General features: G+C 41.1%; 1 protein-coding gene across 8 annotated transcripts in view; it reads left to right on the top strand.

Annotated features, from left to right (window-relative positions):
* GBF1 (golgi brefeldin A resistant guanine nucleotide exchange factor 1) overlaps positions 1-17,128 on the top strand; it is a 111,381-nt gene that overhangs the window by 61,553 nt on the left and 32,700 nt on the right. For 4 of the 8 annotated variants that reach the window (XM_074830763.1, XM_074830764.1, XM_074830765.1 and 1 more), the window contains 7 exons: positions 1,826-1,957; positions 7,086-7,204; positions 7,807-7,915; positions 8,277-8,337; positions 10,038-10,092; positions 11,544-11,618; positions 12,976-13,011. In XM_074830763.1, coding sequence (XP_074686864.1) covers positions 1,826-1,957; positions 7,086-7,204; positions 7,807-7,915; positions 8,277-8,337; positions 10,038-10,092; positions 11,544-11,618; positions 12,976-13,011 — 587 coding nt within the window. Of the gene's footprint in view, positions 1-1,825; positions 1,958-7,085; positions 7,205-7,806; positions 7,916-8,276; positions 8,338-10,037; positions 10,093-11,543; positions 11,619-12,975; positions 13,012-17,128 lie in introns of those variants that run through there. The other 4 variants (XM_074830767.1, XM_074830770.1, XM_074830766.1 and 1 more) reach the window with 3 other exon arrangements.

The following is a 17,128-nucleotide window of genomic DNA, read 5'->3' on the forward strand; positions in this document are numbered from 1 at the left end:
TTTCTTACTAATCAAGGTGCAGCTTTTCCTTCCTGGGGCTCCCTGGATTGAAGGGGGCTGGAGGAATTGACAGGATTACGATGGGTTTATTAGGTGCTGACTGTTCTATAGAAAGGATCAGTTTTGGGGAAGAAGAGTTTGAGTGTTGATCCCTAGTAGTCTCACCATATTTAATGTTGTCCAAGTGCTTGTAACCAGACAAGTGTTCTATAAAGCACACTTAAATAAACATTGATGAAAGCATGTCTTGTGATCCTCTGCATTTCCATGAGCTATTGAGAGGTGACACAATTGTAATGTCACACCAGGATATTATCTGACAAATTGAGGGAGTTGTTCTTAAGCCAAAAAGATTGAATCATCACGTTCCTTTTAACCTCTCACAAGTTAGTGCTGTTGGCCTGATATGAACTGGTGGCTGAAAGGTAAGAGACTGCATAATGATTCCCAAAGTTCCTTTTTTTAATTGCAGTTTTGCTTTAGTTGACAGCAAAACTGTTGCACTTTGATGTTGTTCTCCGTGGTCTTCACTATTTAAAACAAAAGCTCCTGCATTATTCTTCCTCCTTTGCTTCCTCACCATAATTTGTCACAGTTATGTTAACACGCTTTCTGATAGGCTTTTTACTTTGATACTTAAGGCTTTTCAATAGGAACTATGATAAAATTGAATTTCACTTATCTTAGAATCAGAAGGGTTGTGATTTTTTCTAAAACATAAAATAATTGAGTTAATTTGGTAGATAGAAAAGCAGCAGCTTGTCTAAGGATTCAGGAATTACAGGCTTTTTTTCTCCCCCGCCTCAAAGAAGCTCATATGACAGTTAAGTGCAATACTGGATCATCAAGAATATAAATGCCAGTGTTTCTATGACACTATTAGCCATTAGACTTGTTAACTTTTATTAAGAATAAAACATAGGTTTTAGCAAGTTGAGCCAAGTGTTTGTACTTAAATATTTCCAGTCTCAAGACTATCCAAGTTACTTTTAATACACTCTTCTTTGCCTGTGTACTGGCTGTATTGTGGTTGTCTTCACCTGCTTTTTAATACTTCCTCCTAAATCCTCCTCAGGACTCCTCTTATCTTGATTCCTTGTGGGTTTGATTGTTTGGTTTGCCTTGTATTGCAGCTTTAGAGATGATACTTGCTGTCAAAGCAGCAAGTAGAGAAGTGTGCCTTTTTCTTCTTTGGTTGAGAAGCTTTACAGGTATTCTGAGAATAAAACAGAAGAGTTGTAAAATTTGGTTTTTATGTTGTGGGTTTTTCCTGTCTTTGCCAAGCAAATTTCTAGTGTTGCAGAAATGCAATTTGTATTTAGGCAAAGACCTGTGAGAGATCCAACTAACCTGGTTGTACATTTGTATTATACATGTAACTAGCATGAGGCTGTATGTGTAGTAGGATGTTACAGCAGTGAGGGATGGTGGGGCAGGGTCTATATGGTTCATGTGATCGCACAATTCCAGGAGTATGTATCTGCCAATTAATTAAACCATGAGTTTAGGCAGCAGTGACTCTGTGGTGTTTACAGATTGTTCTTACAATAGGATTTGTTTTAGAAGGCTCCAGAAGGCTGTTTTGAAGATCTTAAGAAAGTGAACTTCACAAACCATTGCTTTTAAAAATGTTTACATATATGAATGTGTGTGTGCATATATATATAGTTAAAAGTAACCCTGACCTTCCCACAAGCCTGACACTAAGCAATTGCAGGCCTCTTTCCTCTGAGATTAAGCTTGCTGTAGATTCTTAAAGAGAAAATGAGTCCTATTGAATCAAATCTAATTTAATGTATGTTTAAAATTGTTTTTATTTTAACAGAGCTATCTGAAATTGAACCCAATGTCTTTCTTCGGCCTTTCCTGGAAGTAATCCGTTCTGAAGACACTACAGGCCCCATAACTGGATTGGCTCTCACCTCTGTGAATAAGTTTCTCTCGTACGCATTAATAGGTATGTGATGTGGCTTCCTGGGATTTACCAAAATGCCAGCCAAATGCATCTCCTTGAGACATGTCTTTGGCCAGGATACATGCTTGCAGTCTTAATGAGGAGATTGGGGAAATAAGAAAATTGTCGTTAATGCTGGGGAAATAGGCATCTGCAGTTTCCTAATATCATACCTGCTGGTCTTTCATGCCACTACAGCAATGGCTGGAAATGGAGTCAGAGCTTCTTGTCTGCTGTGTGTGCTTATAGCCTGCTGCTGGACTCTGGTGGTCACCAACTGCTTTTTAATGCAATTGGAGCAAAAGGGCCAGGGAGGGCATAATACCAGCTTGGATTACAATGTTGTAATACAAATAAACACAGTAGGATTTATTTAGTTTTGTGGACTAATATTTCTGCTCTAGAGTGAGGTTGTGTTTTTGCCCAGTTGCAGACCCTGTCCAGTGATGTGCCAGTACTCTTCACTTGTCACAGTTGTCATGGCAGAGACAGTTTTGCCTCTGCCCAGACTTTCAAATGTGCGCATTCTCCTTTATATTTGTGAAAGACTAATAATGGACATGTGGTCAGTTCCCATGGCTCAGCTGGCTTGTAGTAACTCATTAGCTGGCTTTCTGTCTGCCTTCAATGTGTCATCCTGTTGTTAGTGGTGCTTGATTTTTCTGTGTAAATTCAGTTAGTACTTTCCGATCATACCTGTGTGAATCACAAAACTTGATATCTATGTTTGTTTATATGTAGTCTCACTTGGAGAAAATTATTTTACCTGTCTTCCTTCCTGCCAAGCACAGATTTCTCAGTTCTTTTCCTCCTTTACATTGTGAGTGAACGCTGTTGAATTTTTGGCTCTGTCTTAAATATTTTGTTGTTCGGAGTTAGCATGAGGGAAGTCAGAGAAAGAAAGGGCTTGATACAGATGCAGACCACTTTTGTGGGAAAGACCCAAAGTTAAAAGGAGCAAGAATGGGGACTTGCAGGAAAAAAAATTTTTAGGAGTTTGGTGGAAATTTAGTGTATCAAGACATCAATTAGTCAACAATATTGTGTGTAATTTTAACTGGCAAAAAATAACTAAAATGATGCAATATTGATGTCACTTCATAGGACAATAAAGAAATCTTACTAAATAAGCCTGTGAAATATGTCCCTCTGAAGGACTAAGCAATAATGCAAAATATGTTTGTTTCAACATAGAATGAGGGATGGGCTCTTCTTCTGGGCTTTTATGGTCTGGGTGGTATCAGAACATCAGGCTGGTATCACACGTCTAGGCAAATGTCTGCACAGACAACTGAGTACAAATACTTGATTTGAGGCAGAAACATGAAAAAGTGTGGTTAAGAATTTGTGGTCTTTCTCTAGCTACTTATTATTTAGAATATTAATTAGGTCACTTCAGCAAGGACACATCCCTGTAGCTGTTGGTGAGTGTGTATCTTTGTAGCAGACGGTGGAAAAGACCCTCTGCCTGGCTTTTGTTGTGGAGCAGAACCTGTAATCTAAGACCTCTGTTGCTGCTTCAGGTGACTTTCACAGTGGCCTTGTCCTTTGTGCTGCTCCAGATACCAGTGAGGCTGGGATTAGTGGTGCTGGCTGAACATCTGGCTAGGCTTGTGTTGTTAAATTAAAGCTTTTTGGTCATATATTTCTCTTTGTAATATAAGACTAAAGGTAGCCTAAAGACTGTTTGCTTAAAGATAGGAAAAGCTTAAAACTGTCCTTTATATATGAATCATTTAAAACTGTGCAGAACAGGGAAGGAAGGACTCCGGCATAGTCACAGTGGGGAAATTTCATTGTGGCTGATATTTTTGGTGCATTTTGGGGCTGCGTAATGACAGGTGAAACCAGCACTCTCTTTAAAAGCATTGTTAGCTGTGTCTGTTCTGTGAGTGGATGGCTTTTGCTGTACATGCTGGTTCGAAAACCAGTGGGCTGTGAAAGGGCCAAACTCCTCTGATAATTATCTTTGTTTGAAACAACTTTCTTTTCCTATTTCCAAAGCATTTAATTGCTAATTCTCGTCCTTGTTTTTCTTATGCTGTCACATGTCGGCAGGTGATTATCTGTCTACTTTTCAGGCCAGTATTGCCAAGGGGTATGTTTTAAAACCAGTTAGAAAAGAATAATTCTTGAGTAGCCTTTGAGACTTCTATCTCTAGTAGTCTGTATTGCAAAGATCTGTTCTGAGATTGTTGGACGCAGCAGTTCACTAATGGTATAGCATGCAATCACAGCTCAGTTAAATAAAATTATTTGATATCCACCATGTGTGTGTTTCAGTAGGAATAGGTAGCCTTACAGAGATTATCTTCTGCTCTGAAATAAGTACTACTGTTTCAGGAATTATAGTCGATAAGTTATGTAGTAATTCTGACAGTACAAGAAAACTCTGCAACAATACTAAACTCGAATTGATTTTTATCCCTCAGATCAGTTATTTCCTTACTCAGCAGCTTTGCACTAGCTAGCTGTAAGCCTTTTTGATGAGCTCAACCTTAGCTATAGGAAGACTAGTGGCTGCATTTCAGAATTGTATTTTTTGTATTTTCCTCAGAAAAGGTATGTGCTCTATTATCGTAGTGTGTCCACAGCAGCTTCTGGTTCCATTTCTAAAGTTAACTTTCTGTGGTGTTCCTGAAAACTACGTATCTGTAAGCGAGTAGCTGTTGCTCATCTTTCAGTGAGAGGGCTTGCTGTTTGGGGAGCTTAACGCTTGTTCTCCCCTCTACCTTCTCTGTCTCCTTGGTGAGTTTGTTTAGTTCCATTAAAAGCGTTACTGAACAGGCTTCTGGATTTCCTGGATTTCCCTCATGGTTGAGAGCCTGGATTTTCTGCTTTCTGCTTGTTCTTTTGCCCACCTGTTGTAAGAGTACACCCCATATGAAATGAGTACATGTAGATGGGGTCTCCAGATCTTTGCACTGTAGGTAGCAATTTTCAGACATATTTTGCTTCACACAAACTTACTTTTGTTAGTGATTCTGAGCAGGCATTGACACATCTTTCTGTACTGTTTTCTCAAAAGGGAACAAAGAAACAGGTTGATCTTTTCTGTATCTTGTTTCTGCAAAGTAGAAGTATCTGTGCTTCTAATTGAACTCAAGAGGCTTTATAAATTGACCTGAATTTGCAGAGCTGTTCCAGGGAGCCAGGACTGAAGTAGTCAGGCATGATGTGTGTTGGGAAAGAGGTGTGTTTATTAGCGTTGAAGGTCAGGGCTAGAAAAGCAAAGCTGTAGTCATAGATCTGTTAAAAGAAGCATATGCACAACTTGCTTGCATTTCCTTTTCTCACAGACTATCCATAACTATGACTAAATGTATCCCTAAGCCTAGAGCAACTCCCATCTACTGGAAGAGGTGACAGCGAAGTGAATCTCTATGTTCTGCCTGTGGGAGTCTTTTCTGCACCAAGTGGCTTTTTCCTCTTGATGCCTGCTTAGCAGCTTTCCACTGTAGTTGTTGAGGTTGGTTAACAGTAATGCTAACGTAGGTGCTGGCATTGTAACACCACTGGTCTTTGCCTGATTTAATTGAGGCAATTTAGAATGATCCTACATCACCATTGGTGGTTTAAGCTGTTATTTCCGTTTGTGAATAACAGTGCATGGGGCACCAACATACAGCTGATTTTTTATTGCCTCTGGTAGAAGAGTGGTAGCTTCTAACTGGATTATAAGCCATTATTGAAGGTACACAGAGAACTGCCTTTGACAGCCAGACCTCTTTTATCTAATGCTTCCCAGTACCAGTTTGGTATCCTGTTCAGTGCTGCTGCTGAAGCAGGTAAAAATTACTGATTGGTCTTAGAACAGACTCCTTGATAGCTCAGTGAGGTTTGACTAGCAGACCAGGAGAGGAACCCACTCTCAACCATGCAAGATTTTTGTGTGTGTGTCGGAGAGGACTATGTCAAAAGTAGGCAAGCTCTGCTTTTAATAGAGATGTGTAAGAGATGGCAAAAGCAAAGTGCTGTTCCTATGCAGATTTGTGGGATTCTGGAGTACACTGATGCCATTTCAGTTTTGTGCAACTATGAGAAGTTTCTTATCCTGCAGCCCCTCAGAATCCCCACAGCGTGATGGAGGCTGTGCTCTTTGGACCACAATAAGGACAGCTTTCTTTAATGCCTAGAGCTTAGCTCCTCCTAGGTGTGAACACAACTAGAGTCAAAGAGGCAGTCTGCAAACCTTCTCTGCAAAGTATACAAGGTCTTGCTTGGTTCCTCTGTCAGCTCCATTTTTGCTGGAGTTCAAGAGGTCCCATTGCCAATTAATGAAGTATTAACTAGTGTTTAGGTTGTCTCCTTTCTTTCCTAATGACTGTTTAGGTAGGAAGGTAACAAGATTCTTGCCCAGTGATGTATTGTTTAAGTGAGAATGAAATCAAAGCCGGAGGCAGCTTCTCTGAAGCCACTGTAATGTGGCACAAGATACGGTTACTAGCAACAATCTTGTCCTAAACATTCTCTCAACTGCACCATTGTTTGTAGCTACAAAAGACTGAAATGGAGAGAAGGAGCCTTGATGAATGATGGAAGTGGGAGGCCTGCAACTCTGATATCTAAACTGTGATTGTGTCTGTCTGCTGTTTTCTCTGGGGAAAGCTACTGCTCCATGCCTTCCCCAGCTCCTATTCCTTGGGAGGGATGTAGAACAAGAGACAGTTTTTCCTTCTCAGTCTATTAGAACTTGTTTGGCATTTTCTCCTTGTGGGGGTAAATTTGAGGTTCCCTATGTTTAAGAGCTTATTTTCTCTTCGTTCCCAAGGAGGAACTGAATGCACTTAACAGCTGATTGTGCTATATTGTAGGAAACAGGATATAGCCTTACAAATTAATGTCTTAAAACATACAGAGACAGTAAGAACTGAATTGTAGTTCTTTTCTTTGTTAGGTTACATGCTTTCACAAATGTAAATAGAGTCTTGATAAAGTCTTTCTGAAAGTTCTCAGTTTTAAAAACTTTCTGATACTGGGAGGTGAGTTTTGTTCTTGTAGAGTCAACTCACTCAAGTCATGCAAATTAAGGAAGCAGGTGGCAACAAAGTATCTCTGTGTAGATGTCTCCCCACAGAGGTGGTAGGCTGTAGGTGGCCTTTCCTTGTCATATTTTTATTCTGTTACTCAGATCCCAGCCATGAGGGCACAGCGGAGGGAATGGAGAACATGGCAGATGCTGTCACTCATGCCCGATTTGTGGGCACGGATCATGCGAGCGATGAGGTTGTCTTGATGAAAATCCTACAGGTAAGTGGAGAGAAATGATAATTACCATAATGGTTGCTGCCTGTTGTGGAACATATCCTGTTACATGGAGATGAAGAGAAAGGAGCGATGTTTTGACTCTGTAGGAGCTTAGTGACAGACTTTCTTTTTAAACAGATGGCTCATATACCTGTGGTAAAAGCTTTCCCAAATGAAAATAATTAAAAGCTTAAACGAAATTATTTTTAAATTAAGGGCTTGATAATGTGGTAGTGTCAATAATCCTACCTTGTGCCTGGTCTGTGTTAGGGGTAAATTAAGCAAATGGAGCTCTCAGACATATTTTTGAGAAATTCTGTGTAGAGACCTATGAACTATATACCTCTTTGGTCTATGTACTTTTGAGCAGATACCTAGTTACTGAATTTAAATATCGGGTAGCATGCAGCATATCAGGCCTCTTTTTGAAGTGGGAGATCATTCTTGTCTCTTAATCTGTTTCTTGAGCACAGCATTCAGTTTGAAATGACTCCCGGAAAACCCTTAGGTTTTCTGCTCATGGCAATCCTTGAGGAAGCCAGCCTTCTCTTGGAAATGCATGCAAGTCATTGTACTATGGGACATATGTGTGCTGTTCTTTGCAGGTTTTGAGGACCTTGCTGCTCACTCCGGTGGGAGCCCATCTCACCAATGAATCTGTGTGTGAGATCATGCAGTCCTGTTTCCGCATATGCTTTGAAATGAGACTCAGCGGTAGGTTTGTTCATACTTCTGCAGTTAAGAAATGATCAGGTTTCCTCAGCATTAACTAGTTCTGTTGTAGAACATTCATCTGTGGAAAGCTGCTGAGCTTTATATTATTGTGTTTTTCTACAACTATATGGAAAATTTGTTAGGAGTTCATTGTACAACTTCTGACTGTTCTTTTTCCCCAGCTTTGTGGCGCCACCTTGTGATTATATGCCCGTTTGCAGTAATGCGGTGTTGGAGCTGGTTTTAATAAATTTGCCGTAATCTCTGTAAACAAGGCTCGGAGGGGAGTCTGCTTGAAGAAGCCTCTTGATAATATCACACTGAGTAATGACACCTGTGTTATTTGTTTTTGTCTTCGCAGAGTTATTGAGAAAATCTGCAGAGCACACTCTGGTCGACATGGTGCAGCTGCTCTTCACAAGGTAAACCTGCTTGTGTTTGCTTCGGCATTGCTGAGTGGCCCTCTAAGGACAGAAAGATTCCACACTTCCACTTAAGGGCCCTCAGAAAAATCATCCAAAATGGTCATTATTTAGAGGTGGAAGGGGATGAAGGATTTGGCACTTTTCTCTTGGGCTGACCCTGTCAGACTGCAGGGAGACAGAGGTAGGGAAGGTTGCCTGGTTTAAGGTGTCATTTGAGGAGAGATGGACAGCCAAGTAATGAAGAGCTTTAGGTAGGGAACCAGTTTGAGGATAGAATGCAAACTTCACTCCAAAAAGGACAAAAAAAAGTGCTCTAAAAGATACAGCTCTCTTCAGGAGAGAGATTAGAAATGGTATTGAATAGCCACATGTTGATTTCAAGCTGAGAGCTTTGACCTCACATATCAAAGAGAATTTTAAACTCTTGAGATCATATGTCTTGGACAAATGTTCTGCCCTTTTCAACACCCTTCAGGTAATTAAGATTACTTCTTTTAAACTCAAATAAGTTATTTAACTTCCAACTGTTTCTCCAGATAGTGAAGTAATCATAGACTTTCTCTGGGTATTATAAAAAGGAAACGCGCAGATACAGAAATACTTTTAGTAGGAAAGGATTGTAGTAAAACTGACAGCTTGTGAAACAGCTCTCATAATATTTTTTCCCCATTGTCACATTCAGTTCCAGTGGGATTTCAGGTTTGGTTTTTTTTTTTTTTTTTCCTCTGTGCACCCTGTGTCATGCAGTGCACTGAATGAATGCGGGGCAGAGTGAGAATCAATCTCTCCAAAGGGGAGAGAGCGCATTACTTTTTCTCCAGAGCATATGTGAATTTTACTTAGTGCTTATTCATACACTTACTGTGTATCCTCTCCTCTGTCCTTCTTGATAAGGCTTGGAGACACCATCACCATCTGTGCCTGTGGGCATTGGGATAGAGAAGCAAGGCAAAGACAGCAACTGCGGGGGTGGTTTAGCCACCTTGCTTTCCAGAAAAAGAAACAGCCAAAGCTGTGCTGCAAGGCTTTTATCTCTTCAGCAAGCAAAGATAGAACTGTAGTAAAGAAACAGAAGGAAGAGCAGGGTGTGTGGAACTTGTAGAGCTGTACACATTTGTCATTTGGTAGCACAGAAAGAACAGTCTACCTCCTTTACTTTTGAGACAGGGACTACTTAGCTCAAAGCATTCAGCTTAAACTTAGATCCACTGTGCACCATAATTGTGTTTATATGAGGCAGAATAGAAGATAACTACTGGGGTTTCTACAAAGTTAATGAAAAGGGTTGCCATGACTAGTAATAACATGTACATTACAAGAGTCCTGGTGTGGATGACACTCTGGCTCAGCAGCTGTTTCTAGCATCAGAGAAACCTGTTTTTAACGAACCTAATCAGTCCACTGCTGAGACATACACTGAAGGAAAAGAAACTGTACTTACATGACCATTAACAATGAAAATCAATATAGCAAAACTGTCATTAGCAGTAATAGCATGCAAAGCATCTCTCATCTATACTTGGGTTTTTTCCCTCAGCAGATTTTGTCAGGAAAAGAAGTGAAGAGCATCTCTTTTTGTGGAGAAAACCTAATTTTGGTTTTCTAGTATCTGCAGCATGACTGGAAAGACCAGTCTGTTTTCTCCCCTTGTTAACCCAAGAAAGCTTATGTGTTTTGGCTTGTTCTTTGTCTTCCAGGTTGCCTCAGTTTAAAGAAGAGCCTAAAAGCTACATGGGAACAAACATGAAGAAGGTAAGACTAAGCACTGTGTTGGCTGTTCTGCTCTTGTCTCAGGCTTGTGCTCATCTCTATATTGTTTGTTTTCACACTTGTGTTTCTTCATTCTTGCAAGTCCCTAGTCCACTGAAAGAGCATGTTTAACCGCATAAATGGACAGAGCTTCAATAATTCTGTGGGATTAAGCCCACGTAGTCCAGTAGTGAATCTTGTTAGTGATTCTGCTGCTTAGGTGAGTCAGTCTGGATTCTGGGAACAGCCATCGCTGCTGTGGGCTAGAAAACCCCAGCAAGTTATCGGACCGGATGGTGATGTCATCTGATCATTTACTGTCTTCTGCTCTCTCTCCAGCTTCTATAGCATCTTTCTTCATTCACTACAGGTCTAATACTGAGCTATTGGGGATGTATTTGTCCAGTTCTCCCTATGTAGAAAGGAAACTTTGAGGCTGGTGAAACAGCATGAAAGCATTAGGAAATTGGGCTATTGTAGAAAAAGCTTTGGTGGCTCCTAGAAGGAGCAGCATGCTGTAGCGAAAACAGTTCACACTGGCAATGCCATTTCTATTAGCAGCCAAATCAAAGTAAACTATTCTTCTTCTGCCTTTCCCTAAATGCACAATTTTCTGAGGATGGAAGGTCTGGGTTTGTTCAACACCACCATCTCCCTCTATACAGTGGGGTTTTAGCAGCTGGATTCAGTATGGCAAATACCATAAATGTGACCTTTATGTGATTATTATATGTAATAATTTCTTAGGGGACGTCCACTTGAGGAACTCCATATATACTTCTATGCCTGTATGTTCTTTATACTCCATACAAAGAATGTCAGTAAAGATACAGGATTCTACTGTTGAGAGCAACAGGATGGGAAGAAGAGTGCTAGAGAAGAAATAACCACCTTTGAACTTAGACTGAATATACTATTTATAACAGTAAAACTTCCACTCTTCTTATTTTTAATGGTTTGAGAAAAGTGGCAGCATCGGGTAAATGTACATTTCAGAGCCAGTATAGCAGTGTTGTGACAGACTGAATGCTTACTTGTAGGAATCTGAAACTAGCTTGAGGCTTTACTTCTTGTGTAGTAACCTAATGACTGCGTGTTTCCATTGCTGTGGGAGAAGAGTGGAAAGATTTGTGATGATGATAGGCTGGTCTAAGGAAAGCTAAAAGATACCAGGCTAATCTACTGCAGGTATCAGAACTTGTCATGGCGTATGTACAGAAAGTGTAAAGTGAAGGTGAATTTGAATTTAGGAAGGCTACCCTTATCAAGTGATGGCTGCTCCCAGCTTGGTGAAGTGATGCTCTGTCTTGTGTCTGATCTGTGCAGTTACCTTGTACTGTCTCTTTGCTGTGCATGCCCAGAGTCTGCCCTGAAGCCTTGCATTCTGCCAGGTTATTCTTCTCTTTGGGTTTATTTTGCTTTGTTTAAACCATGCATTTGCCTATCTTTCACAGATCTCTTCATGTCTCCTCAACAAACTGGAGCTAAGTAGTGGGGAACAGCCCAAAGCCCTGAACCAATTAGAGAGGGTATTGCTCTTTAAGAACCTGAAGGTCTCTCTCTCCCTTCTCCCTTCTTACCTTACTCCCTTCTTCCTTCTCTTGTAAACACTACTTGAGAGATAGTTACGTTGTGTGTAGCAAATCTCCCTCCACTCATATGACACAGCATGGCTTTTGGGGACAGTGCATGCAGCGGTTGCTTTGCAGTGTTGTGGCTGCAGCTGAGGCAGACCTGGGAGGGAGAGACCCTTGTTTTACTGCAGCATTCAGTGTCTTGGTGAGTGCCACCTAAGACACCATCACGGCATCCTCTGAAGGAAGGGACTGAGAGGGTATGGGTAAGGTCTGAGTCCTCTACGATAGTGAAAAACTGAAGAAACATAAAAAATGTAGATTGCTCTCTAAAGGTTCAAGTGTTGTGTGTCCTAGCTATTGATCTTGGTTATAGACATAGCAACATACTTGAGGAGTCTCGACCCAGCATGCCTTAAACAGTTTTATTCAAGGTGAATCTCTGAGCTTTGTTGCTTGGTACAGGGCCACAGAGTTCAATGCTCTCTAAAGCTTTTCTGAAAGAGACTGCTGCACCTTTTTCAACATCTTCAGCCATGTTCCTACTGAAATTAAATACAGTTACCAGCACAGTATTTGCTAATGGGGTATGAGTGGGGCTGAACTGAATTACAAAATGTGTTAGTCCCTGCTAGTTCCCCTGGAAAATACTTGTAAAGAAATATTGTAGGCCTGCAGATTGTTGGTTTTGGACCCATCATAGAAACCCTGAGAAACTAGCTTAGATGGGACCCTTCTCAATTTTCCATGTCGGTTCATAAACTTAATGTAGCTTTAGTTCTTGTCTGCCATTAATGCTATTTGATCCAAAAGGAGCTGAGCAGAACATTTAGAGATGTTTGCCATTCTTTTGTCCTGTGTTTATGGTCAGGGTAGTTTGGAAAGATAGGGGCTGGAGACTCACAGATTTATGCAGAGTTACACAGAGGAAAAGACTAAGAAATGTTTCCTTTTGCAGTAGAAAGTGTTGTAGCTAAACATTGGGTTTTGCAGTGGGAGTCAGGAGAACCTAAATCTGAGTTTTCACAGATTTTGGGGGTGGATTATGTTCATAGTTGCCTAACATGCATAAATACATTTCACCAGATAAACTTTATTAGTTGTTGCAGTACAGGCAGGTAGGTAAGTGAGATGACTGGACTGCCTCGGTGTCTCCAGGATTTGGATCGTGGACTGCGTTCTCTCTGCATGCTTTTGTGTCTTGAACGCTACTTGGTGTGCTGACCAGTTCCATGCTGCATCTAGAATGAGCTCATGTTTTAGTATAATTGCTTTAGTTACTAATCACTGGCCCCTGCCCTTTTCTCTTGAGGCTTACAGTATCTTATGGAAAAACAAACGAGTGCAGGTAAGGTGGCTTGTAGAAAAAAGAGATCTCACGGACCCTTTAAAAAGAATCTTGTAGTATCACATTTTTCTTCACCTTCTTAGACCTTAGCTGGAATTTTATTGTTAAAACCTCATCTATCAAAGGAAGCATTTGGAGTCTTGTAATTTTTTTTCTTCTACAATTTTGTGTACACATTTCTTTATGCAAAGGTAACTCAAATGTATTGGGATCTATACTGAGTTCCAAGATGAACGAGCAGTAGCTCTGAGCTCCCTTTCTACTCTGATTTTTAAAGAACGTTTTTTAAATACTAACTTCAGGTATTTTTACTATGGGAAGTGCAAGCTTAATCTAATCTGAAGGACATTAGAAAACTAATGCAACTATAATATCACTGAGCATTGGAGAGGGAAGGAGAGTTTTAGATGATGCTTAAAATTCAGGTTATTTTAATGATCTATTAAACACCATTTCTTTGGAGCATTTAGTCAAAAAGGCAACCTTAGGTTTAAAAATCTCAGCCTGTTAACATGCAATGAAGCTTTCTAGTGAAATCAGGAAATGCCTTGGTATTGAAGGTAAAAACAAGCGTTAGAAACTTAGTTCCTTTAGTCAAAGAACAACTGCGCAAGTTTTTTTTACATTTTTTTGCTAACATAAAAAGCAAGAAGTCATGGGATTGTTACCTTTTAATTCAATGCAAAATACAGAATGAAAAATGTTACTTTGCTGTCCTTTGATACATGTATTGTTTTAGAATTCCCAACATAAAGCCCCTTGACACTGGTGAAACATTTCTATTACGCATTTCTGTTTGCTTCTGCAATTTTTTCAAGCTATGCAATTGTCATTGTAGTTTGCTATCTCTTATTTATAGGTGATAGCAAAAGGAAAAAGGGGGGGGGGGGCAGGAAAATTATATGGAAGGTAATCCTAGAAGGTAATTCTAATAAAAGGATACTTGTTTGTGTAGAATGTTGAATACTGGATGTTACGAGATGGAAAAGACCTACTTGGGTAATCTCACCTGTCTGTTAAATTGTCATTAAAAAAAAACCAACACCAAAAACCAAACAAACAAAACAACAAAAAAACACAAATAAACTTAGATTCTTGTCTGAATGATTTATACTTTGGTTAAATGTTTGGGATTCTACAAAAATCAACTGAATCTTGTTGCTTGCCTGACTTAAATGGTTTCCCATCCATATGAAGCTGTTGTGACTCAGTCTCTGAAAGATGACACAGGTTCATCAAAATGATGGAAGATGGGCATATGTCTTATGAACCTCAAGAGGAGGAATCTTAGAATTAATGCCAAGTACAGGACAATCACTAAAAATGGATATTGTCTCTGAGGAAAAGTGCTTTTTTGAAAGGGCTACTGTTGAACTGAGATGGTATTTGGTGTGAAAGGGAACGTCAGAAATAGTAATTAAATTGAGAGCTTGAACCTTCTGATAGGATGGTTCTAAAGCTACCTGTTTCTCAGGAGCATGATTGAGGGTAAAAGGAAGGGGACAACATGGTTAGCTGATAGCAGTATCTTGGATTCATTTTACTGATTCAATTCTGCGCACCCTGCTCCCATTTTTATTAGTAAATTTTTACCTGGCAAATCATGGCAACAGGATATAGTAGCTAGAAACAAAGTCTGTTATTTGAAATTATATGACACAGACCTTCCTGGGTTTAACACATAATGCTTCCAGGTTTACTTCCTACTTGAAGTAGTTTGGTGCAATGAACCTGTACTTGGTTTGTGTGGCAAAGTTTTGGTAGCAGGGGAGCTCCAGGGGTGGCTTCTGTGAGAAGCTGCTAGAAGCTGCCCCCATGTCCGATAGAGCCAATGCCAGCCAGCTCCAAGACAGACCTACCACTGGCCAAAGCCAAGGTCATCAGTGATGGTGGTAGCGCCTCTGGGATGACATATTTAAGAAGTGGAAAAAAAAAAAAACCTGCACAACTGCAGCCAGGGAGAGGAGTGAGAATGTGAGAGAAACACCTCTGCAGACACCAAGGTCAGTGAAGAAGAAGCGGGAGGAGGTGCTCCAGGCACCGGAGCAGTGATTCCTCTGCAGCCCGTGGTGAGGCAGGCTGTCCTCCTGCAGTCCATGGAGGTTAACAGTGGAGCAGATCTCCACCTGCAGCCTGTGGAGGACCCCACACTGGAGCAGGTGGATGCCCAAAGGAGGCTGACCCTGTGGGAAGCCCATGCTGGAGCCAGGCTCCTGGCAGGACTTGTGACCCCATGGGGGACCCATGCTGGAACAGTCTGTTCCTGAAGGACTGCACCCCATGGAAGGGACCCACACTGGAGCAGTTCATGAAGAACTGTACTCCATGGGAAGGACTCATGTTGGAGAAGTTTGTAGAGGACTGTCTCCCATGGGAGGGACCCCACACTGGAGCAAGGTGTGAGGAGTCCTCCTCCTGAGAAGGAAGGAGTGGCAGAAACAACAGGTGGTGAACTGACCACACCCCCCATTCTCCATCCCCCTGTGCCACTGAGGGGAAGGAGTTAGAGAACTCAGGAGTAAAGTTAAGCCTAGGAAGAAGGGATGGTGGGGGAAGGTGTTTCAAGATTTAGTTTTTATTTTCTCGTTATCCTACTCTGATTTGATTGGTAATAAACTAATTTCACCAAGTCAAGTTTGTTTTGCCTGTGATGGTAGTTGCTGAGTGATCTCTCCCTGTTGTTATCTCAACCCATGAACCTTTCATTATATTTTCCCTCCCTTGTCCATTTGAGGAGGGAGAGTGATAGAGCGACTTTGTTGGGCACTTGGCATCCAGCCAGGGTCAACCCACCACAGAACCATAAGTCTTCATATTTTATTTTATGGTTACTGAAAAGGGAGAAGAAATAAATATGGCTATTTCTAGAATAGTTGGTAGGTAAAGTAAAACTACCTGGTCTAATTAGCAGCTTAAGCCTTTAATGAAAGGGAAAGGTAATAGAGGTGAAACATTAGGAATTGACAATAATGAAAAGATAACACACATCAGTGTTACTTCAGTCACTGAGGAAAGTTATAGAAGGAATCCTCCTGGGGTCTATCACAAGTCATATGAAGCACGTGATTGGTAAAGCCAGCACAGATTCACCAAGGGCAAATTGTTCTTCACAGACCTCATCGCCTTCTATGACAGAGTAACCTGCTGGGTTGATGTGGGGCAAGCGGTGGGCATTGGCTACTTGGATTTCTCCAAGGCTTTTGATATGGTTCCCCACAGCCTCCTCCTAGAGAAACATGCATTACGGTCTAGACAAGTGATCTGTGTGGTGGTGGGGAACTGGCTGACAGGCCCCACCCAGAGAGTGGTGTTAAACAGCTTTTTCAAACTGGCAACCTGTCACAAGTGAGGTACCCCATGGATTGCTATTGGGTCCAGTGTTATTTAATATCTTCATAAGTGATCTGGATGATGGGATCAAGGTAACCCTGATGAAATTTGCTGATGATACCAAACTGAGTAGGGAAGTGGACGCTTTGGAAAGGAGAGCCGCCCTCCAGGAAGACCTGGATAGGCTGGAATACTGTGTTTGGTTTTGGTCCCCGCTATACAAAAAAGGTGTGGATGGGCTGGAGAGGGCCCAGAGGAGGGCCACAAAGATTATCAAAGGACTGGGAAGCCTGCCATGTGAGGAAAGGCTGGAAGAATTGGGTTTGTTCAGCCTTGAGAAGAGAAGACTTAGGGGAGACCTTATGACAATGTTCCAGTATTTAAAGGGTGGCTACAAAGAAGATGAAGACTCCCTTTTTACAAGGAGTCACATGGAAAAGACAAAGGGTAATGGGTGCAAGTTACTCCTGGGGAGATTCCGGTTGGACACGAGGGAAATTTTTCACAGTGAGAACCACCAGCCATTGGAATAATCTCCCCAGGGAAGTGGTGGATTCCCCAACATTGGATGCTTTTAAGATTCAGCTGCACAGGGTGCTGGGCCATCTTGTCTAGACCATGCTTTTCCCAAGAAAGGTTGGACCAGATGATCCTTGAGGTCCCTTTCAATCTGGTATTCTATGATTCTGTGATTTTACATAGCCCTGTGAAGTAGTGAATAGGAAAGACGAGAGCGCTGACAATTTTTACATGAAAAGATTGTGATCTATTTTAAAACATTTTGAAA

This window comes from Strix aluco, chromosome 7, assembly GCF_031877795.1.
Source record: "Strix aluco isolate bStrAlu1 chromosome 7, bStrAlu1.hap1, whole genome shotgun sequence".
NCBI lineage: Eukaryota > Metazoa > Chordata > Aves > Strigiformes > Strigidae > Strix > Strix aluco.